The sequence below is a fragment of the Gallus gallus genome (genome assembly GCF_016699485.2).
Source record: "Gallus gallus isolate bGalGal1 chromosome 32 unlocalized genomic scaffold, bGalGal1.mat.broiler.GRCg7b 32_unloc2, whole genome shotgun sequence".
Lineage (NCBI taxonomy): Eukaryota > Metazoa > Chordata > Aves > Galliformes > Phasianidae > Gallus > Gallus gallus.
In genome coordinates, this window is record NW_024095949.1 from 44,863 (window position 1) to 67,383 (window position 22,521).

Sequence of the window (22,521 nt, forward strand, 5' to 3'; positions counted from 1 at the left end):
GGATAGAGGGGAGTATCTTGATGCCTGCCTGTTGCTTTCTAGTCCATCGTACTATCCCTATACTATCTGGAACATTTAAAAACCATTGCAGTTCTGCAAGCAAGAACTAATCACATAATTCAGCAGCTATACTTCTGAAATACGCTACTAACATATCCAGTATTTCTACCTCTTCACATCAGCTATTTCTAAGGACAAGTTACAAAATACAAATCCATTGTGCTCTACTTCTTCGGATCAATTCCCCATTTTCAGTATCTAATGCAGAAACAACATTCCATTCCTACGATTCCCCCCTTTTCTTCTTCTTACATTGTTGATTTCTGCAATTCTTTTATATGGTACAATCTTACAGATATCATCTTTGCTGTCTTCATTCCCCATCTCCTCTCACACCATCATTTTATCCAAATGTGGTGGTGGCTCCCTTGCTGTTTGCTTCAGTAGTGCTGTCTCGATCAGTTGTTGAACCAGTCCCTTCACACACAGGATAACACAGCAACCGATGGCCATCAGTGCTCCTTCTAGTTAAATGCATCAGGGATTCCAAGGAGTGGAGAGTTAAAATCGTCGGCTTGGCCACATACTGCACAATGACTGAGACTGGCACACTTTGCAAAGCTTTTGGGTTTTTTTTTTTTTTACATAGGCATTTGCATCAAAAGCCGCACTTATCAAATTTCTCACTATTACAAGAGCCCATATTTACTGTCTTTGGATTTGCAGTTTTAAAGGTCCAGCTGACTTCGATTCCCATTGTGTTCAAGGAATCTTATTGACCCTAGTCTAATGCATCCACAGCGCTTCGTTCTTTAACTTTGACAGCTGTGTGGGACGTTAGCAGCACCTGGAACAGACCTTCCCAGCTTGGTTCCAGGGGTGGGTCTGAAAGAGATCTAATATATACGCATAATCTCTTTGTAAAATATGATTTATCAAGCTGTCAAGGCCTTGGGCTCTTGTTCCTAGAACCAGTTTCTCTGTTTCCCAAAGCTATTTCTGCCCTGTTGGACAATCTTTACAATCAAGGGAGCTCCCTGGTTGGAGGATATTGTTGCACTAACCCCAAACCTTGGAATAATCTCCTGCAACAATACCTCAGCTACTTCTTTGGCTTTGCAGAGGGAATGCTTCTGGCCACCCTGGAAAGGTATTGGTTTCAACTAGCATATAACAAAACCCTCCTTTTTTCCTGGTAGTTCCAAACAAAAAACAATTTGCCATTGTTGCCCTGGAAGGTTCCCTTTCCTAATAGGCCCCACTTGTACCCTGTTCCTGGTACTAGATTGCGCAATTACTTTCTACTGTTTGTCCCCTCAGTATGTTTCAATATGTTCCCTTAGAACCAACTTCCATAAAGTACTAAAGGGCACAACAGCGTGTCCATCTGGGTACGCACCCATCTGTCAGCTAGCTCTCTTCCCTTCTAAATCATTAATTAGATTCCCGTCCCCTCTAAAATGCTCCACAGGCTGACTCAGGTTCAGAGATTTGAAGTTTACCATCTGGAATTAAAGCCAGTTCTGCTATTTCTTTTCCTTCAACTGCCTGTTTTGCCACCTGATCCCTATCATATTTCCAGTTTCCTGGACAGTGTCACCTTTCTGATGTCCATCACAGTGTATAACAGCCACGCTCTTTGGTAGATATACACCGTGCTCAATTTGTTTTCCCCGTGTGTGAGCACTCCTTGCTCTTTCCAGATGGTACCATAAGTGTGTGCCACCCCAAATGCATATTTAGCATCTGTCCATACGTTTAAGGCTATTTTAGACCTCTTAGTGGAAGTCCCTACAGGTAACGGTTGTACTCTGATTACCTGCTCAGTAGCAGTTACTGCATATCCTGCCTTACGGTTCCTTTGTCTCACTAAACTGCTTCTGTCGATGAATGCAGGAATCCTCAGCATCATCTGGTAGTTCCTTCTTTAGGTCTGGCCCACTGGCACAGACAGTCTCCATGCAGTCACACAGTGCCGGCTCGAAAGGTAGCTCTGCGTTGGTGTCCTGGGAGCCCAGCAAATTGCTTCCTTCCTTCTCTTTGATCAGTTGAGCTTTCTGTTGAGAAACTTGATAACCATCTAAGCCAAGAAATGCATCACACTCACAGTACACTGCACACAGTCCTCTGTGCTTACTGGGCACCCACATGCTGCAGTAAAGTTCCACCCTGGGATGGAGGAACCCATGTCTTGGGCTCACAAGCCGACTGGCTCTCACAAATCATTGGGCTGTTCTCACAACCCTGCGTAACACTGTCCAGGTTAACTGACGCTTTTCTCCCCATTCTGGGGGTCTCCTATTCAAAGGCAAATAACCTTAGGCTTCCTTTGGCCAAACCAGGCAGAAAAGGCATCCTTCAAATCCAGAAGGTAAACTCCACCTACTCATTCCCTAACTTAGTTAATAAAGTGTATGGATTTGCCACTACAGACTGTATACATTCAACAATTCTATTCCTTGCCCTCAAATCTTGTACTAAACTATAGCACTTGCTCTCCAATTTTTCATCAGCAAGATTGGAGTACTGTATTTGGATTCACATTCAATTAGTAATCCAAAATCCAAAAGTTACCTAGTTTTTCTTTTATCCTTCTACAGTTGCATATCCTCAAAGGGCACTGCTTTACCCTGACTGAGCTAGCAGCTAGCTCTTGCTTTTCAACTTAGGGCTGCAGTTTGTCTCTACCAGCCTATCCCTGGTACCCACACTCCTAAGCATACTTTATTTAAGATTTCTGTAACTTCTGGGGGTACAACATTGTTTTTCTCAGTTTGTATTAAAGCCAGACTTACAAGTTTTCCATCAGTTAATCTTGTTTGACCCTTAGCTCCAGTTTTATTGAATTTAATCTCTGCATCCATTTGTTCTAATAAGTCTTGCCAGGGTAACGGTTTTGGAGAACCTGGCATGTACAAGGATTTATGTATTCCTACTTATTTTCTCAGCCTATATTTAATTGATCCCAAAAGGTAAGCTTTTTCTTGTTGGGCACTAGCTCCTACTACTGTTACAAAAACCATCTACGGGTGGTAAGAGGCACCCGTACCCACCAGAAAATAAACCTCTTTATCCTTCTCCCCTAGCTGTAGTTTAAACAGCGGATCTGCTACGGTAAACTTCCCAGGTTCCCATCATCCAGCTTTTGTGATCAGAGATGGTTCCCTCTCACTCAGCTTGATAGGATTTCTCCACCAGTGTCCCATTTCCCTGCAGTTTGTGGGGCAGAGCCCTCCCTGGGCTCTTCCACCCCCCCTCCCCCCACCTGTTCCTGGAAGGGACCTCTGGGTCCTATGGCCCTGCTCTATTGCAGCAACAGTAGCAGCTGCTGTTGTTCTTCCCAATCTCCTCCCTATCTCTGTTCCTCAGTCAGTTCTTCCATACCACTCATCTCTCTTCAATCCTGACATCCCTGTTACACCTTGCTCATCTCTGCCTTCCTCAGCCTTGTCTTTCCCAAACCTTTTTCACTTTCCAAACTCTCATCGTTACATGAACTACTAACATCATATTTCAGCATCATCTAGCACTGGGATTTCGGGTTTCCTAGATCTCTGCAGATGAAGGCTATTCTCATTTCCAGTGCCCCGTCCTCTCCACCCCCCCTTCACAAATAGCACTGTTTACAGCAGCAGTCTCCGGCCCTGGCTCCCTTTCTCATTCCAAGTTCTGCTCATGGGGGTCCCTTCAAAACCCACGAATCAAACACCCTCCAGTTTCCCACAAACACCCAGTACTTGGTCTCATGATTAGAATACTCACTTAGAAAAACTGGTCCCGCTACTTCATATCTCTTCCCAGTTTCTCATTTGATGTTCCCTCTGTCTCACCCACAACGTCTCTCCTGTGAGCCAAAATACAACCCAGGGAGTCATTTCTGGTATCTTAGACACCCCTTGTCCCATAACAGCTTCTTAATAATACTTTCACACCACAAACAGTTCACAGTCACAAAGACAGTGACAATAACCAGGACAGTTTATCCTCAGGATCCTTCCTCTCTCCACCTCCCCACAGGACCCGACCTTTCTTCTGTACTCCTTTCCCACTCTTGCACAGCTGCCCACCTAATTGCACCTCCTTCTTCTCCAGTAAACAACATACCCATGAGAAACATCATTGCCATCCCTGAGAGGAAATTAGGCTCCACAAATTGATCTAACTGTTCTGCTCCTCTTACAGGATCCTCAGTTAAGGAATTCATTTCCTTTTGGAAATTCCTAACCTCTCTGCTAGTCAAAAGGGGGAGACCCCCTGGACACCCCAAGACCCCTCCAGGACATCTCCAGACCCTTCTGGATTAATCCAATGACCCTCTAGATCCATTTGGGGACACCCTGGCCACCCCCAAGACCCTTCTGGGACACCTCTAGTTCCTTCTGGATGACTCCAGTGCTGGACCTGTCTGCTAGTCAAAAGGGGGAGACCCCCTGGACACCCCAAGACCCCTCCAGGACATCTCCAGACCCTTCTGGATTAATCCAATGACCCTCTAGATCCACTTGGGGACACCCTGGCCACCCCCAAGACCCTTCTGGGACACCTCTAGTTCCTTCTGGATGACTCCAGTGCTGGACAGGGGGGTTGCGGGGGGGAAGAAAAGGGTTAGTGGGGCTTCCATGGGGTGGAAGGAAAGTCGGGGTGGAGAGGAGGGTTGCGGGGAATCTAGGAGGGAAGGTGTGAATGGGACTTCTGTGGGGTGGAAAGGGGGTCTGGAGGTGGAGGGAGGCATGAAAGGGAGAAACTGAGGGGTTCTGGGGGGCTTCTATGGGGTGGAAAAGAGGTCTGGGGGCAAGAGAGGGAGTTGTGGGGTGGAAAAAGAGGGAAAAGAGGCTTCTGTGGGTACAACGGGAGGACTGGGGGTGGTGTGGAGCACTTGTGGAGGGGAACTTAGGGAGTTGAGGGGGGGGGGTGGCAATGGGGCTCCTGTAGGGCAGAAATGGGGAGTCTGGGAGCGGACAGGGGGGTTGTGTCTGGGGAAAAAAGGGGTGAGTGGGGTCTCTATTCAAAGGAAAAGGGGTCTGGGGGTGGAGAGGGGGTGGCAGGGGGAAGCTGGGGGGTTGTGAGGGGCTTCTATGGGGTGGAAAGGGAGTCTGGGGGAGATCTTGGGGGGTTTTGGAGCGGGAAGGGAGGAATGGGGTCTCTAAGGTGTTGAAAGAGTGTCTGAAGTGGGAAAGGGGTGAACAGAGTCTCTAAGAGGCAGAAAGAGCATCTGGGGGAGGAGTGAGGGGTGGGACAGGAGAGTCAGAGGTTGTGGGGGGATTCTATTGGACAGAAAGGGGGTCTGGCTGGAGGGGACATGGGGGTCAAAATGGGGGAATGGACTACCAGGGGACAGGGAGGAGGGCACGGGGTGGGGGGGGGAGGGAGAGGGGAGGGGGAGGTACAGGGGACTTTAGGAGTCAGAAAAAAGGGGTCAGGAGGTGGGGGGGAAGGGAGGACAGGAGGCCCTGTGGAGTAAATAGAATAAAGGGAGTGGGGGGTGGGGCGGGGGACAGGGGACACCAGAGATCAGAATAGTGGACTAAGGAGGGAACGGGGGGAGGGGAGGGGACGGACCCTGGGGATCAGAATGGGAAATGGGTGGACACGGAGGGAAGGCACTGAGGGGAAGGGGGGAAAAGGACTCAAGTGGTCAGAATGAGGGAACTAGAGGATGGGGACTGGGTGTAAACCTAGGGGACAGACAAAGGCCCTGGGGGGCCGTTGTGGGCGGCCCATGGCGGGGGGAGAGGGGGGACACAGGGCACCTCCTTGCCCCCGGGCAGAGGCCCTGAGGACCACAAAGGCCCCACGGGGCCAACACAGAGCGAGCGGCACGCGGCCCCCCACCCTCTTAGCCCCGGCACATGAACCGACCCCCCCACCCCGAACACCCACCTGTAGAAGCTGAGGCGGCGCCCGGAGCCGCCCCGCGGCGTTGGAGCACTGCGGAGCACAGCAGGACAATCCTCGAGGCCGCCGCCTCACCCGGGCGCAAGGCGATGACGTCACAGCGTGGGACGACGCGCCATGAGAGCAACCAAAGGGGACAGCCGCGCTGAAGCGCGGTTGTTATGGATACACAGCCACGCGTGCGCCGTCGTCACGCGGACGGCTGTACGCCGTGCCATGAATGAGGGCGCGCCGTCGCCGTCGCAACGCAGCTGAGTGACGTCCTGGCAGATAGAACAAACCAGGTGTGAGCACTGTCTTTCCAAAGTTACACTGAAGCCGTTGGAGGAAAGGTCGGACCTCAGGCCTTCCCGCGGCACCAACTACTGACGGCGGATTTGCTCACAGATCCTTCACAGCTGTTTCAAAGAACCATTCTGTGATTCTATGATCTTCCAGGACCCTTCCAAGCCACACCATCCTGTGGTTCTATCATCTTCCAGGACTCTTCCAACACAAACCATTCTATGGTTCTGTGATCACTAAGGAACCTCCCAAGCCACGCCGTCCTGCAGTTCTATGATCTTCCAGGACCCTTCCAACACGGACCATCCTATGGTTCTATGATCTTCCAGGACCCTCCTGTGCGGGTGATGTCATAATGATGTGATGACCTCACAGAGGCCCGGGGGTGGGGCAGGGGCAGTGGGTCAGCGCTGAACCTGCCTGCCTCATTCTGCGGGTGGTTCTGGTCCAGCTGAGGAGCTGTGCGAGTGGTGCAGCAATGCGGGCCCAGTTTGCCAGCGGGAGATTAACAGATCTGCAGCGTGTGAATCTGCTGGAGGAGCTGCTGCAGGTGAGCTCTGGGTGCACAGACACAGAAGGGCCGGCGGGGCGAGCTGCCGGCTGGAGGGCACCCTGCCCATGGCATGGCAGCAGAGGGCCGGGCACCTCCGGCGGGATGCAGAGCTGCCGGCAGCACCTCGGTGCCAACGCCGCTCCTCTCCCCTCCCACAGGCTCATGAGCGCGCCGTGGAGAAGCGCAAGGCTGAGGCCAGGGAATCCTTGATGAAGGTGAGCAGATGTCCCCTCGTGTGGGATCTGCAGCTCCAGCCCTGTGGGCACTGGTTACCCCGACGGAGGGGGCAGGAGGGGATGGACGGCATGGAGCTGCCATCAGACGGAGCTCCGTGGGAGTGCGGATGCCGTGATGGCCGCTCCTCTTCTCCTTTCCCACAGGATGCCCAGCAAATACGGGAAGAAAGAATGACTGCCACGAAAGATGAGCTGGATCAGGTAGGGTGGAGCGAGGGCTCGTCCTCAGAGCTCAGCGTCCTCACAGCTCTGGCTCTGCGGGAGGACCTCGGTCCCGGTCCCTCGGGTCCATGGGGCCCAGTGCAGCCGCCCCACATGGTACACACTTCGTCTTTGCAGGAGAAGCAGCTCATTGCCCAGCTGGAACAGCAGCTGCAGGCTGGGAGAAAGGAGATCAAGGTAGTGTGGAGGGGCGAGGGAATCGGGGCTGCCCGCCCCTGCATGGGGACCTGGAGGGACATCTGCAGCGGGCACGGGCACTCACGCTTTTGTCTGCCAGGTGCTGCGCCAGGAAAAAGAGCGCCTGCAACAGGAGCGGGAGGAGCTGGAGTTGAAGAGAGCCTGGTGAGTGGGACTGGGCCTCTGCAGCACCCGGGGCGGCAACGGGACTGCAGTGCAGCTGGGCTTGGGGCTTGGGTTTCAGTTCGGGCACATGGTGTGCACGGGGGTGGGCACGCACTGCTGGGGAGCCCGTGTGCTGACAGAGGCCGGCACCCTCCAAGCAGGCCTTGTTCCCTACAGGCAGCAGCATCAACAGCAGCTGGAGGCAGCCCACGTGCCTGGGGCTGTGCTGCCGGAGCTGGTGGAGGCAGAGCTGGTAAGGGGCAGAGCCCAGCGCACCCTCACCCCATCCGACAAGGGTGTCCTCGGGGACAGGGCTTCCTGCAGCGCTGGGTCTGTGCTGCTGCGCTGCCGGGCTGCCACTGTCCTGCACGAGCCCCGGCTGTGCAGCAGGGCCTGACCAGCGCCCCTGCCCCGTCTTCACCTACAGGAGAAGGCTGAGCAGGCGAGGAGACGTGGGCTTGTCTTCTGGATGAGGTGAGTATCCCCCATTGCCCTGTGCCCAGCCTGGCAGCAGCCGGGCTCCCGGCAGTGGGCTGATGGCCTGGACCCTGCTGCAGCAGGCGGGGCTTGTCCCCTTTGACGCTGTATGCGGCTGTGCTGCCGTGGGGTCGGGACGCCTCATTCCTGGCCCTCTTTTGCCCGCCAGAACGATCTGCTTCATCTTTGTCAGCCTCCAGCTGCTGCTTTTTGCCGTGCTGGGCTGTGCAGTGCTGTACGCCCAGCACTATGACCAGGAGCTTTTCTATCGGCTCCTGCTGCGAGTGCTGCCCCGAGCAATGTACGCCTCCCTGGCGTACTTTGCGAGCAGGAGCCTGCGTGTGGTCTGTGATGGGCTGCTGCCCATCTGACCGCCCCATCTCAGTCCCCCCTCCCAGCCTGGGGCTGCGCGGTGGGGCGCGGCGAGAGGGCTCTGTCCCCACGAAAGGGGCCTCCCCTGTGCTCCTGCCCCCAGGGGCGCACAGGCACAGCTGTGGGGCAGTGCCGGAAGGCGGCTGAGTGCCACCACTTTGGACTTACAAATAAGTTTGTACTGTCGTCGTGAGTCGTCATCAACTGAACACCACCACCTCCGACGACCCATCAGACTGAAGATCTGCACCTGACACCAGGATGTGGCTTCCTCGATTCTTTGAGTCTTCATAGCAGCCATTTCCTATGACTGGTTACCTCGAAGGCTTATGAATTGTAATTAGCCCATTAGGCAATGTTACCTCCAATGGGCTGTTGTCAGTTGTTAAGAACGCTCTCAATAAATGGATGTGTATTAATCCTCTGAGTTTGGATGACTCCATTGCGGCAGTGACCCTTTGCTGACCAGGGGAGGTGCGACTCAGGAGATGGAAAAAGATTCACCCCCTCAAAACGCACTGAGCAGGACGAGACGTAGATTGATATGTATACCGTCATAAAATATTTTACAAACGGGCAACAAACCCGAAAACGAGTGGGACGTCGGACCTCGTTTTTTGTGAAAGGAATGCGTCAGCAGTCTGGAAAAGACCAGCAAGGACTGATAGGGGTGAATAGAGACCCATAGGAATCAGTAGAAACCAATTGGAATGCACCCCTGTGTGCCCCGGGGCCAGTGCTGGCCACTCAGGGTGGGGCTGTGTCTTTAGACACAGCTTGAACTCCGGGGACTGGTTCCAGCCTGTCAGGCTGTGGCTTCAGGCCCTGGGGTCAGTGCTGGCCTCTCTAGCTGGGGCTTAGGCTTTAGGTCCCTGGGGGTGGCCAGGAGGGAGAGGGAGGGGATTGTCCCGCTCTACTCTGCTCTTCCTGTGAGGGCCCACGTGGAGCACTGCGTCCAGGCCTGGGGCCCCCAGCACAGGAACGATGTGGAGTTCTTGGAGGAGGTCCAGAGGAGGGCCACTAAGATGGCCAGAGGGCTGGAGCACCTCTCCTGTGAGTAAAAGGTTGAGGGAACTGGGCTTGTTCAGCTTGAGAAGAGAAGGCTCCGGGGAGACCTCATGGTGTCCTTCCTGTACTTGAAGGGAGCGTATAAACAGGAGGGGGAAGGGTTGTTTACGAGGGTGGACAGTGATGGAACAAGGGGGAACGGTTGTAAAGAGACAGGGGAGGTTTACGTTAGATATGAGGAGGAAGTTTTTCACCCAGGGGGTGATGACGCACTGGAACAGGTTGCCCAAGTAGGCTGTGGATGCCCCATCCCTGGAGGCATTCAAGGCCAGGCTGTGTCGGAAAATAACCGCGGGAGACGAGTCTCAAGCTATCATGATCAACAGGTCTCATTTATTAGGCACATTGGTATTGTATTTATACAGTAGGTAATGAGCTTATACATATTGCAAAAGCATAGCTCAGGATTGGCGGATTATGCATTACTTCATCTTGACCTTTGTGGTTAGCCTTGCGGTTACTGTTTCTTCATTGCTGTAGATATGCATCCTGTTTTCCATCTACCCGAGTAGCCGTCCTTGCCTCTAGTTACATACTTTCTTTTATTGTTTCACGAGTGGCATTCCATTGTGGCCCTTGTCACGTAGCCACTCTGTGTACAGGCTCTCCACACTTCCCCCGTTTTCTTTCTGGGCAACAAAACCGGCAAAGCTACTGGAGATCAGTCTGGCAATCATTCCCAAGCCACTGCAGCGCTCGCGGGACCAGTGGACCTGACTTTACCCTAGCCCCTGAGGCTAGGAGTGCTTCGGCTAAGTCCAGCGAGTTTAGCAAATACCAATCCAAGGTCGCCTTTTCCATTGGGAGATAAATAGTCTCTGGCTCCCGACCACTGACTTCCAATATTCGCACGCGGCCTTTCCTAATAACAGCTGCAAGGTTCTCAATTTTTGTGGTTATTGTTTTTCGTTTTTGAAGAGGTGGCGAGAGCCATTCCAGCACCCTCTCCCCCGTTTTCTTTCGGAATTGAGTGATTGCACCAAGAAGGTGTGTCCTGTTATTCCAAATCATAAGGTCCAATGGTAGGTTAGGATCCAGGCGGGAGACAAATCCCTTGCAGACGCAGTCAGTAATGTCTTGTAAGGTTTCCTGTTGCTCTAATGTGAGGGAGATGGGGGTGCAAGGATCTGTACCCTTTAGCAGGGGCATTAGTTTTTCTAATAATGTATTGGGGAGACCTACGACCGGTTTCAACCATTGTAGGTCTCCGAGGAGCTTTTGTGCATCATTCAGTGTGGCGATGTCAGTAGCTAGAGTCAATTTTTGTGGTGTTACTTGCTTCCCTGTAATTTGCCATCTGAGATATTTCCAAGGTGCAGACCTTTGCACCTTTTCAGGAGCAACCACCAAAGAGAATTCCGCTAGAACTGTTTTGACGCGTTCAATCTGCTGCTCCGTAAACGGATCCTGCTGGGCGAAGAGAATGTCATCCATGTAATGGTAGATGATAGTGTTGGGCATTTCTTTACGTAGCGGTTGTAAAGCAGCATCAACATACAACTGGCAAATAGTTGGGGAGTTACGCATCCCCTGTGGTAGGACTGTCCATTCGAAGCGCTTATCAGGCTCCCCCCTATTTATTGCCGGTAAGGTAAAGGCAAAACGTTTCGTATCTTGGGGGTGTAAAGCAATTGTGAAAAAACAGTCCTTGAGGTCGATGATAAGGATAGGCCAGTCTTCAGGTAACATGGCAGGATTAGGCAGGCCGGGTTGAAGAGCCCCCATGGGCTCCATCTGATCATTAACAGCTCTTAAGTCGTGCAGCAGACGGTACTTCCCGGATTTCTTTTGAATCACAAATATTGGGGTGTTCCATGGGCTGGTGGACAACTTCAGGTGACCCTGAGCATATTGTTCTTGCACTAACTGATGTGCTTGTAGAAGACTTTCCCGTTTTAGTGGCCATTGCTTAACCACAACCGGGTTGTTCGTAGTCCATGTAAGTGGCAGCGGGAAAGTCCAAGCAATGGCCGTTATCCTAAAGGGGTGTTCATTGGTAAGGACAAGGCCTAATTGAGCCAACACGTCTCTACCGATAAGGCAGGATACTGTGGGCGGAAGCAGGGCTAGTGAAAACACAGCTGTGGCTCTTCGGCCGTCTATTTCTACCGCGAGCATGGGAGTCCGGCTTGCTAACGTCACTCCTCCAACCCCGGTCACTGTGGTAGTGGACGATTGAAGTGGCCATTCCGACGGCCATTCTCCTGGGGTAATGATCGATGTATCTGCGCCCGTGTCCAATAATCCTGTCAGAATAATGCTCTGATTTCGGTAGTACAATGTGCATGGTTTCTTTGGGCGATCTGACAGGTCAATAGTGAGCAGAGTTAGTCCCCCAGTCGAACCGAATCCTTTTTGCTCTCTCGGTTCCTGCTTTAGGGGTATCATCCCTTTCGTTAGTTGCGGCAGCGGAACTAGCTGAGCTATCCGTTGCCCCTTGTTAATCCTTATTGGCGGGTAAGGGGTATGCACCATAACCATAATTTCTCCTTGGTAGTCCGCATCTATGACCCCAGGCAAGACAAATAGTCCTAACATGCTGGCTGATGATCTTCCGAGCAGCAGCCCTCCCACCGCTTGTCCATTTATCATAACAGGGCCAAACAGTCCGGTAGCAATTCGGTGGGGTTGATTAGATAAGATGGTAATGTCTATTGAGGCTGCTACGTCCAAGCCGAGGCTCCCGCTTGTGGCAGGCTGGGGTTGTTGCTGCCGGGGGCGTTCGATGTTGCAGCTGCTACTTGTGTCCGGGCGCGGCTGCTGTTCGCGCTGCTCCTCGCGTTTCCCGACTTTCGGCGGCAGGCGTTGGTGTTGTGGGTGTTCGATTGACACTTGCCGCACCAGACCCCATCTGCTAGGCATTCACGGCGGATGTGTCCGACATTCCCACAGCGAAAGCACTTCATGCGGGGGTTGCCGCGCGGGTGGGGGCCAGTGGAGACGGTAGCTTGGAGGGGCACAAGGGCTGCTAACACCTGGGTCTGAGCTGACCTTGATTGTTCCTGCAATGCTCTGGCCTGCTCCCGTAACCCATCCCCAATCCTCTGCAGGGCATTCACTAGGAAAGCCTGGGTCCCCGAGGGGACCGTAGCGGCCTTTTCCAGTAGCTCCGGGATCGACCAATCCCCAGGCAGGGTATTGACAAGGGACCGAGTATTCGAGTTCCCATTCTGAAGCACACACTGCTTAAGCAATGCCCCCTGCATGTACTCTGGTACGCTAGCCTTTTTAATCGCATCCATAACCTTATCCACAAAATCACCCAACGGCTCTTCCCGCCCCTGTCGTATCCCCATGTAAATAGGTGTACCTCCAGGAGCCTTTATCTTGTCCATAGCCCGTCTGGCTACAGCCATTATTTCTCGGGAAACATCAGGTCCCGAAATTGCCTGTGCCTCTATCCGAGTCCATGCCCCGAGACCCATCAACTGTTCTATTGTTATGCCTGCCAGAGGGTCTCCCGGACCCCTCTGCACTGCTGCCGATATTGCAGCTTCCTGCTGCCAGTGTGCGTTAAACAATATTAGTTGATGGGGGGTGTAAATTAATCTAGCTATGCCTCTAATATCGGCCGGGAGTAGTATATGCGCACTGAATAAATATTCCATCATCTGTCTAGCCGGCTCACTGGTTACCCCATATGTCCCCACTGTAGCCCGTAGTTGGGACAGCATTTTCCAATCTAAAGTTCGAATTTCCGCTTGTAACCCGCCCTGCTGCGTGGGAGTATAGACAACTGGGAACGCAAGATTTTCAGTCACTGCCTGCACAAGCTCATTATCTCCGTCCTCCATCCCATGTTTTGCTAACGTGGTCCACAACTCCCGTCTCTCCCTGGCTATAGCCTCCGCAAGGTCAGACTCGGCACCGGGAACCGACCCGGAACCATCTAATGCTGATGGCCCTAAGACCCGACGCGGGGGTGCCTCCACAGGCTCTGCGGTTGACTGAGCCTGCACTCCATTTGCGGATGCGGGGGGAGCAGCGGGTAGCATAACCATGCGAAAGGAGGGGGGGTTTGGAGTGTTATCCCAGATCAACCCATAATCTTTGTTCTTTTCTTGAGCTGCCTGCGCTCCCTGCGCAGCCCTCTTCTCCGCCTGACCCATCAACAACTCGTTATGCACTGCCTTCCACAACTTGCTCATCCTTTTTGCTACCCTGTCATCTTCCAACACCAACTCCCAAAGCTTATCCCCATACCGTCGCCACTCATCTAGCGTGTGCACTAAGTGAGGGTTAGCAAAAAACCCGTGTGATACTGCATGACTCAGCAGGGCAGGGAGCTCCTTCTCTAAGTCTACCCCCCGGAATTGCCTCTTTCTCAGAAAGGCAGTGAATAAATCATATGCTGCTTGCCTGTCCATCCTTACCTACGTCAGCGCTGTTGCAGCCCCCCAAGCTTCGGCAGCACGTATCGGTTGAGCCCACCGCTGTGGTCGCCCAAGGCGCGGAGTCCAATATTTCACTCTTTCGCCGTCCGTCTAGCTGCGGGACCCGAACCCAACGCAGTCTCCGTTCGTGGCAGCCAAAGTTCCCCGGTCTGTATCACGTCGGGGTCACCATTTGTCGGAAAATAACCGCGGGAGACGAGTCTCAAGCTATCATGATCAACAGGTCTCATTTATTAGGCACATTGGTATTGTATTTATACAGTAGGTAATGAGCTTATACATATTGCAAAAGCATAGCTCAGGATTGGCGGATTATGCATTACTTCATCTTGACCTTTGTGGTTAGCCTTGCGGTTACTGTTTCTTCATTGCTGTAGATATGCATCCTGTTTTCCATCTACCCGAGTAGCCGTCCTTGCCTCTAGTTACATACTTTCTTTTATTGTTTCACGAGTGGCATTCCATTGTGGCCCTTGTCACGTAGCCACTCTGTGTACAGGCTCTCCACAAGGCTGGATGTGGCTCTGGGCAGCTGGTCTTGCGGTTGGCAACCCTGCCCACAGCAGGGGGTTGAAACTGGATGATCATTGTGGTCCTTTTCAACCCAGGCCATCCTATGATCCTTCGATATGATTCTAGGACTGCTTTCAGCCTTTTGGGCTGTGACTTCAGGCCCCAGGGCCAATGTTGGCCTTGATGAGAGGGGCTTCATGCCATGGGGCTGGTGCTGGCCTCTCTGGCAGTGGCTTCAGGCCCCAGGGCAGGTGCTGGCCCTTTGGGCTGTCCTGTAGCCCCCATGGCCAGTGCCAGTATGTCGAGCTGTGCCTTAAGGCCCCGGAGCCGGAGCCGCCCTATGTGGCATAGGCTTTAGGCCCCAGGGCTGGTGCTGGACTCACTGGATGTGTCTGTGGCTTTCGTCCCTGGAGCTGGTGCCGGCCTCTCGGGCCGTGACTCTGCCTTTAAGCCCGTAGGGTAGCGCCGGCCTGTCTGGCTCTGGCTGTGGCCTTAGGCCCAGAGCTGGTGCCGGCCTCTCCGGCTGGGGATGAGCCTTTAGGCCGTGGTGCCAGGGCAGGCCCGCCTGCCTGTGGCTTCAGGCCCAAGGGTTGGTTTAGGCACCTCGGCCTGTGGCTTTAGGCCCTGGGGTCGGTGCTGACCTCTCTTCTTGTGGCTTCAGGCCCAAGGGTTGGTTTAGGCACCTCGGCCTGTGGCTTTAGGCCCTGGGGTCGGTGCTGACCTCTCTTCTTGTGGCTTTAGGCCCCTTGGCTGGTGTTGGCCTCTCAGGCTATGCCTGTATTTTTGGGTCCTGGGGCCGGTGCTGACCTTTCTGGTTGGACTGTAAGTATAGGGAGGCCTGGCAGGTGGACTGTATCACACTCCCACCAACTCCTACCAGCTCCCACCAACTCCCACAAACTCCAGTGATGGAAACAACCACTGCTTGGCTGGAAACATATCCCTGCCCAATGTCACTGCTTGAAATACTATCTTGGACCTTGCAAAGCAAGTCCTGTGGCAACACGGCACCCCAGAAAGAACTGAGTCAGACAACGGGACTCATTTCCAAAACAATCTCCTCACCACCTGGGTCAAAGAGCAGCGGCATCGAAGTGGGTATATCACATCGCCTCTCATGCACAGCCTCTGTGAAAATCTAGCAATACAATGGCCTGCTAACAACTGCACCGAGAGCAATGGGTGCTGAGACATTCAGGCGTTGGGATGCACACGTAGCAAAAGCCACCATGGCCAGTCAATGCTCGGGGATCTGCCGATCGAGCTGGTCCTGCCCAATCAAACCTGCACACCGCAGAAGTCAAAGGAATACAGGGCACCCGGTGACATTCACCGACCCTTGCTGAACATTGGTGGAGATCAAACAGCGGATGTGAGCACAGGGAGGCAGTGAGTGGTGCGTTCCATCAGTAGTGACAGTGACAGTGGGTCACCCCCGCTGGTGCAGATTTTTACGAGCGGGTGAAAATGCAAAGCTAGAGGCGGTGACCGTGCTGAGAAACAGCGTTTGGTAGCTGAGAATTTGCTCTATCAAATAGTGTTGTTGTTTTGCTCTTTGTTGTAGTTTCCCTGGGAATAAGTAGGAGGCCTTGCTTTTGGAGGAGCCTTTGTATACAGCAAAAATCCTCTGAACATCTGTGAACATTCTCTTCATCACTTCCTTTTCCAACCTGTTTTTTCCTATGATTGCTGTCCTAGAACAGCTTCCTGCCAGTTGACATCCTGAAGACCATGACCTGTACCAGCAGGAAAGACAGGATACGGCCATGCTTCTTACTTGGCGCCTGCTGTGCTGCATGCTCTGGAAAACTTTCCAGTTTGTACACTGGACCTATCAGTTCTGTTTGTTAGCATCCCAACAGCAGGAGACACACAACCTTAGAATCAGAATCGTGTGATCATAGGACTGGCCTGGGTTGGAAGGGACCTCAAAGATCATCGAGTTCCAGTTTCCCCTGCCTGTGGAGAGGGTTGCCAACCGCTCAGATCAAGGAGCTAGACCAGGCTGCCCAGGGCCCCATCCAACCTGGCCTTCAACACCTCCAGGGATGGGGCATCCACAGCCTCTCTGGGCAGCCTGTTGCAGCACCTCAACACCCTCTCAGTGGAAACTTTCTCTCTGATAGCTAAGCTAAATCTCCACTCCCATTGCTCAAAACTCTTCCCCTTTGTTCTGTTGTGATCTACCCATGGAAATAGCTGATTTCCCTCCTGCTTGTAAGTTAATTACAATTACTTAATTGTCAGCGGCCTTTAATTACTGGGAGGCCACTATCAGGTGTCCCCAGAACCTTCTCTTCTCCAGACTGAATGGGGCCTTGCAAGGGCAGAGTAGAGAGGGACAGTTATTTCCCTCGCCCTGCTGGACACCCCTCATTTCATGCAACCCAGAACGGGCTGCAGGTGCTCACTGCTGGCTCAGGCAAAGTTTTTGGTCCACCAGGACTCCCAAGTCCTTCTCAGCAGGGCTGCTCGCAAGGAGTTCTTCTCCCAGTCTATACGTGTATCTGGGATTGCCCCAACCCAGGCGCAACACGCTGCACTTGACCTTATTGGACCTCCTTAGGTTCACATCCTCCCAGACGATGATTGTCACCAACTTTGTGAAGAAATGAAAGAACCTTGAAAGCAACAAGAGGTGTTTCAGGCTGGACGTTAGGAAAAATTTCTTCTCACTGCGATGGGCTGCCCAGGGAGAGACCGCAGTCAGCAGTTCCTGGACATGTTCAGGAAATGTTTAGATGTGCTACTGAGGGACATGGTGCAGTGGGAAATAGTGGTGGTAGGTGGATGGTTGGGCTGGATGATCTTGGAGGTCTTTTCTCTCGTGCCTTGAGATCGCTTGCTGCGGTTCTGGCCAGGCCGGTCCGAAGCAGCTGCTCTTGACGAGTGAGTGTTCAGTGCTAGATGTTCAGCGCTCGGTTGCTCAGGGCAGCTCCTCCACAGGTCGTGTTTCCAGGCCTCTGGCCTTCTCCTCCTTGCTTCTGAAATGTTCCTGGTAACCCCACGTTGTTCTTGGAACAATGCTCACGACAGCAGTGCTCAGAAGAGGCACGTGTTGCAGCCCTGAGCCAGGATCCGTGGCTGTGACACAGCCTTTCCCACACACGGCTCTCCGGCCAAGGGGGGGCAGCCATCTCTCTGCCTCTCTTTCTCCCTTCCCTACTAGTTGCCCAGCTGCAGTGTTTTGCTCCTAAGCTATGCCAGCGCCTCCCAGAAAGCCCTTCTCTTCCCACCAGGGATCTAAAGGAGCAGCGAGTTGGAAGGAAACTCTTGGGCCTCACGCATAGCTATGCCTTTCAAACGCTGCCTATTCGTGGGCTTTGGTGTGCTCTGCGTGCCACCAGAAGAGAGCGTGACACTGGAAAATGAGGAGCTCGAGATCCCAAGGCTCCAAGGAGTGTAGCCACCTTGTCTGTCAGAGCCAAGGGGTCTTGGAAGGAAGAGTCTCCATTGTCCCTCTACCTCTGCTTTTCTTCAAAGAGACGGCACTGTCTCGCTCCCATTATCAGAGCGAGAGGAGGTTCTTTTATTCTATGTACACCTGACAGAGAGCTTAAGACACCACGGGTTAAATGTTAGCCCGTCCGCTTTATTACAAACCCAAGTTGTTTAGGGAGATGGGGAAGGGAAGACGGGCGATAGAAAATATAGCAAATAAAAGCAAGCCGTCTTTGTAGGAAGCAAGAGAGAGACAGTCACCACCACAGGTCCAGCGTGGTTCGTAGCTCAGACGTCGATCTACAGTAGTGATGGGTCATCAGGGGTCGTTGTTCAGTTGACGACAACGGTCAGCTCTCTTTGGAGTGGCGGCTTGTGGCTTTGGGATCTCAGCAGAAACTCCTTTGTCCCCATCTCCCGCGCCTTGCCAGCAGATAGGAGGGAGCAGGGAGGTGCCCACCTGCATCCTGTTTTTCGCAGGATACGATGGCGTTGTTCCCTCAGTTCTCCTATACCAAGCTGGAGTTTTTGGTCACAGCCCACACCTTCCTCAAGTAAACACTCCTCAGCACTCTTTTCCAAAGGCAAAGAGCTGCAAAGAAATGCTTTCAAATGTAAAATTGTCCACCAAGTGATGCTGATTGCCACACCCACCTGTCATCTCCTAGCCAAGTCAGAGTCTTATGGCAAGAAGTGCCTCCGAAAGCAAACTTGGAGCCAAAACCAAAGAAGGGTGCAGACAGGCCCCCAGGAATGGCACAGAGAGGAATCGCACACCTGTTTGGCAGCCTCAGGTGGAGCTCTGCTTCTCCTGGGCACCCCATGCCCTGGTCAGCGTGGACAGGACATCCCCCGCCTGGGGAGCCCCGCTTTGGTCTTTGGTGGCTGACTCTGCAGAGATCTGGTCCTCCTGTGCATCAGTGGCACCGCAGCAGAGGCGCTGTAGGTGCGCTCCTCGGGCAGGCTGGTCTCAGAGCTCGAGGACCATAGGGCTGCCAGTGGTGTTTGTTGCAGGGCTGGGGCTCCACGGTGCTTTCTGAGCTTGGCCTGTGCCTTTTGCGGCACTCCTCCTCCAGCGGGGGCTTTCACCGCGCCGTGTTCTTCTTCTTTGCCACTTGGAGGTTGCGCTGCCTCTGCTGGAGCCATCTCTGCCGCCTTGCTTTTGGTAGAGCATTTTCCCTTCTTTTTTTTCTGAGGCTGCTTTTTGGCAGAAGACGCCCCCGGGACCGCTGGCAGCTGACTGAAAGGACACAGCGGGAGGGGTCTGCCTGAGTGGGTGATGGCTTTGGGGCCGTATAATGCAACCCCGAGCCAGGACCCTGGGCTGCAACGCAGCCTTCCCCACGCGCAGCTCTCGGGGCGCGCTGGCGCTCTCTTGAGGGCTGGAGAGGGGCCAGCCGTGTGAAATGGGGGCTCCCGGCAGCCCCATCCCACCCCTCCACGTGCTGCATTCAGCACTGCTGGCCGGCCCTGAACAGTGACTGCCTGGGCTTGGGGAATGGGCCCTTGCCGGCTCAGGGAAACACCCCGTGCAGATCCCAACCCTGAGCCTGCAGTCTCACCTGGCCGCCTTCTTGACATCGCTTGTTTCCTTCTCAGGCTGTTTTTTCACTACAAAGGTAACGCGGATCCAGCTGGGGAGGGGTGGCAATTCAGGAAGTTCCTCTGGAATTGGGAAGGAGAGATCTCGTCAGAGGGGGATGACTGTGAACCTGCTGGCCCGGTGACACGCAGGCCTGTCCCAAAGCACCCGAGAGGGCCGCTCTGCTCCCCTCGCAGATGCGATCCCCAGAGACCGCGGGCCCTCTGTGTCTCGTGCCCAGCTCCTCCTCTCCGGGGCGCAGCTCTGTTTTGGGGCTGCCTGAGTGGCATTTGCTTTGGGAAAGAGGAGCTGGGTGGTGCGAGTGAGGTGGCAGTCTCTTTTGGGAGCTCGTTTCCTGGGAGGAGGACTGGGCCTAGGACCCCCCCAGCTCTTGCCATAGCCAGGGATGGGGGCACTGTGGGAACATCGCACCCAGCGTCTTAGACTTCATGAGGACAACGTGTGGTCAGGAGGAGAGGCAGTGCCGAGCTGGCCGTGAATGGTTTCACAAGTCAGAGCCTTTGGATGATCGTGGGCTGAGGATTTTCCCATCGCACAGTTGGATGCGTGTAGGATGGAGAGGAGCTGGCAGCTGCTTTACCTTTCTTGCCCTGGTCAAGAGGTGGCAATGGGACATGGCAGGCCTTGCGGGCTGTCCTGGGTGGTGGTTTGGGTACAAACTCCCGTCGAAACCTGTTACAAAAGGAGAAGACACGGTGTGAGCCACGGCTCCAGCTGCCCTTTCTGCTCGCTGGGATCACCTGCTCACAGGCAGACGGTCACATCACCTATTTTTGCCTGGGTTCCCATGGCAGGACGCCCATGGTCACAAGGAGCAAACGTTGCTGCAGGAGAGCTGAGCAGCTGCATCAAGCAGGGGCTGCAGCCACAAACATACTCACCTGGGAAAGACGATGACTCGGCCACAGGACGTCAGGGAGGCTACAGCTGCCACCCGGGACACCACCATGTCCCGCAGCCGGGGCACCTGCAGGGCAGGAACAGGGAGGATGTGAGACGTCCTTGTCACAGATGAGGCACTGGAGAGTGCTGGAGGAGCCCAAGGCCGGAGAGCTGACAGCACCACAGCACTTGCACGGCCCGGGCAGCTGGCCAGCTCCTGGTGAGCCACGTGCAGGCAGCACAAGGGCCATGGAGAAGCCAAAAGCTCACCTTGAAAACAACTTTCTCTAGGTTCTCTTTCCCGCTGATCCTCTCGAGGAAGTCGTAGTAGAACTTCATCTGAACTCTCGTTCCCTCGATGAGGAGCACTCCTATGTCCTTCAGGACAAAGGCAATGTTCTCCCCCTTCCTCAGGCAGTGGGAAACGAGGGACGTGGTGCCAAATATGCAGGCCTTCCCAGTCTGCCAGGTCACAGATGCGGCCGCGGCCACCTCAGTGTACTTGAGGGGCTGCACCTCCTTATGGCCTGGAAAAGTCACACCAGAGTGTCAGAGTCTGTCACGCAGCGGCTCTTCCACCGGTGCTTCCCAAGTGCTGCTCATTGCAGTCACCGCCCAGGACAACGCCCTCTTTGGACGGTCTCTGTGCAGGGGGTGGTTTGCTTTTGAGAATGGAGGCGATAGCCCCCTTTGTCCCATCTGTGCAGCCAGGAAAGGGTTGAAGCCCCCTCCTACCTGGTGGGTAGCTCTCCATCAGGTTGTGGATGCCCGCAAGGTTCCTGGCCAGGCAAAACGCAGGCCACTGCAGAGTCATGGCTCCATCCTCAGCCTCAATCCGTTCGGAGACGATGCTGAAGGAACCGAAGGTGGGAATTCGGACCCCCTGCGTGTAAAAGAGAAGGGAAGGGCCGAAGGGTTAAGGCTGGAGGAAGAGCTGAAGGTTGCCCTGTGCGGGGACTGTGCTTCGAGTCCTGCTGTGCCCTCTCCCACTGTTCAGAAGCCCAGGCCAGGCCAGGGCCGTGGGAGAGTTGTTAGCAAGGAGCTGCCCGGTCCTCTCCCTTCCTCCCTTTGCCCTCCCACAACACAGCACAGCAGTCAAGGCAGAAGCAGCCTCGTGGAAGCCAGAGGTTTCCAGAGACTGGGGTCAGCCCCAGCACACCACACCACATACCACAAGTCATACCACGCATGCGGGAGGCCCGCTGGTACTTGACAGGGATTTGGGGGCTGAGTTCCCTGCTTGCATTCTGTGGCCCAAGGCGAGGGGACTCCCCACCCCTCCAAGCAGACAAGCAGGAAGACTTGGCCGACCCACCTTGCGTAGCAGGAGCTGCTCCTGGACGTAGACGGCCACCGCATCCCAGACAGGCAACTCGCTCTGGAGGGCAGAGGAAAAGCGGGTCACACTCTGCTTCTGCCGCTTCCCGGCGCTCCTACTGCCTCGCAGCGGGAGGGAGGTGGCAGATGGAAAGTGTCCTCACTGTCCCCAGCCCCAAAGGGAGACAGCCCTGAGATGGTCCCCGTGCTGGCTCTCCCGCTCAGTGCCAGGACTTGCTGGCAGCTCTGCTCCTGTGCTGGCAGTGGACCCGCGTACCTTTGGCGGTGACCTCTGGCATTCTGTAGTCACGCTGTGTCGCGGGGCCATCCTCCCAGAATTGGATCTTGGCCCGCTTCACCGCAGCAGGACGCCCCGCATTGGCAACAGCCACGTGGGAGCTCATCCCTTCCAGATGCATCTGCTCTCTGCCCGATGCTCCTTCAGGATGCAGGGGCCACCACTGGGCACCGCCTTCAGACCCCTCCTGGCTGGCCGTGTCATAGACGTCGCCACGACGACACAGCGGCAAGCGGCCAATGCTGTCAGTTGCCCATTATGACAAGCGCTGGCACAGCAGCCTGCTGCCCGCCCTGACACGGCACGAGCCCAGCTCTGCGCCTTGCTGGTTGGCACTCCCCACACCTGGACCCCTTGTGTGCCAGCAGCACCACACCAGAGGTGGTGGTCGTGGGCCCCTCGCTCCTAAACTTCAGTCATTTGGCTGATCGGGAGCTTGGTGGCTGCAGCGCTCACTTACTCCCTTTGGGCACCGAGGGCAGGCTGGCCTTTGAGCTCCATGAAGACCACGGGGCGGGTTTCGCTGCCTTGACTCGGCCCAGGGCTGGTGCTTGGCCTTGGGTTCCACGTTAGCCCTGAGTTCGGCCAGATGCTTTTCAGGCAGAAGACACCCCTGGAACACC

General features: G+C 54.4%; 2 protein-coding genes and 1 long non-coding RNA gene across 5 annotated transcripts; 1 reads left to right on the top strand and 2 right to left on the bottom strand.

The window, feature by feature from the left end:
* Nucleotides 1-912: 912 nt before the first annotated feature.
* Nucleotides 913-5,989, bottom strand: LOC112531400. Of its 3 annotated transcripts, none has more exons than XR_003073121.3 (3): nucleotides 5,881-5,989; nucleotides 3,763-3,844; nucleotides 913-2,057 (listed from the first exon to the last, which is right to left on the bottom strand). It is a non-coding gene; the product is annotated as an uncharacterized LOC112531400 (long non-coding RNA). The 3 variants fall into 3 exon arrangements; XR_005843355.2 differs by having other exon boundaries at nucleotides 913-2,068; XR_005843354.2 differs by having other exon boundaries at nucleotides 913-2,080.
* A 3-nt stretch (nucleotides 5,990-5,992) lies between these two features.
* LOC107050249 (trichohyalin-like) lies at nucleotides 5,993-8,802 on the top strand. The gene is made up of 8 exons (XM_046906017.1): nucleotides 5,993-6,730; nucleotides 6,892-6,948; nucleotides 7,114-7,170; nucleotides 7,309-7,368; nucleotides 7,469-7,533; nucleotides 7,711-7,786; nucleotides 7,961-8,007; nucleotides 8,180-8,802. The coding sequence occupies exons 1-8, from the start codon at nucleotides 6,659-6,661 to the stop codon at nucleotides 8,379-8,381; spliced, it is 636 nt and encodes a 211-aa protein (XP_046761973.1). The 5' UTR covers nucleotides 5,993-6,658; the 3' UTR covers nucleotides 8,382-8,802.
* Nucleotides 8,803-14,054: 5,252 nt separating this feature from the next.
* Nucleotides 14,055-21,928, bottom strand: LOC107051372 (coiled-coil domain-containing protein 81-like). The gene is made up of 8 exons (XM_040656770.1): nucleotides 21,878-21,928; nucleotides 21,599-21,661; nucleotides 21,019-21,166; nucleotides 20,554-20,810; nucleotides 20,283-20,368; nucleotides 19,982-20,073; nucleotides 19,361-19,463; nucleotides 14,055-19,038 (listed from the first exon to the last, which is right to left on the bottom strand). The coding sequence occupies exons 1-8, from the start codon at nucleotides 21,926-21,928 to the stop codon at nucleotides 18,630-18,632; spliced, it is 1,209 nt and encodes a 402-aa protein (XP_040512704.1). The 3' UTR covers nucleotides 14,055-18,629.
* Between the last annotated feature and the right edge of the window lie 593 nt (nucleotides 21,929-22,521).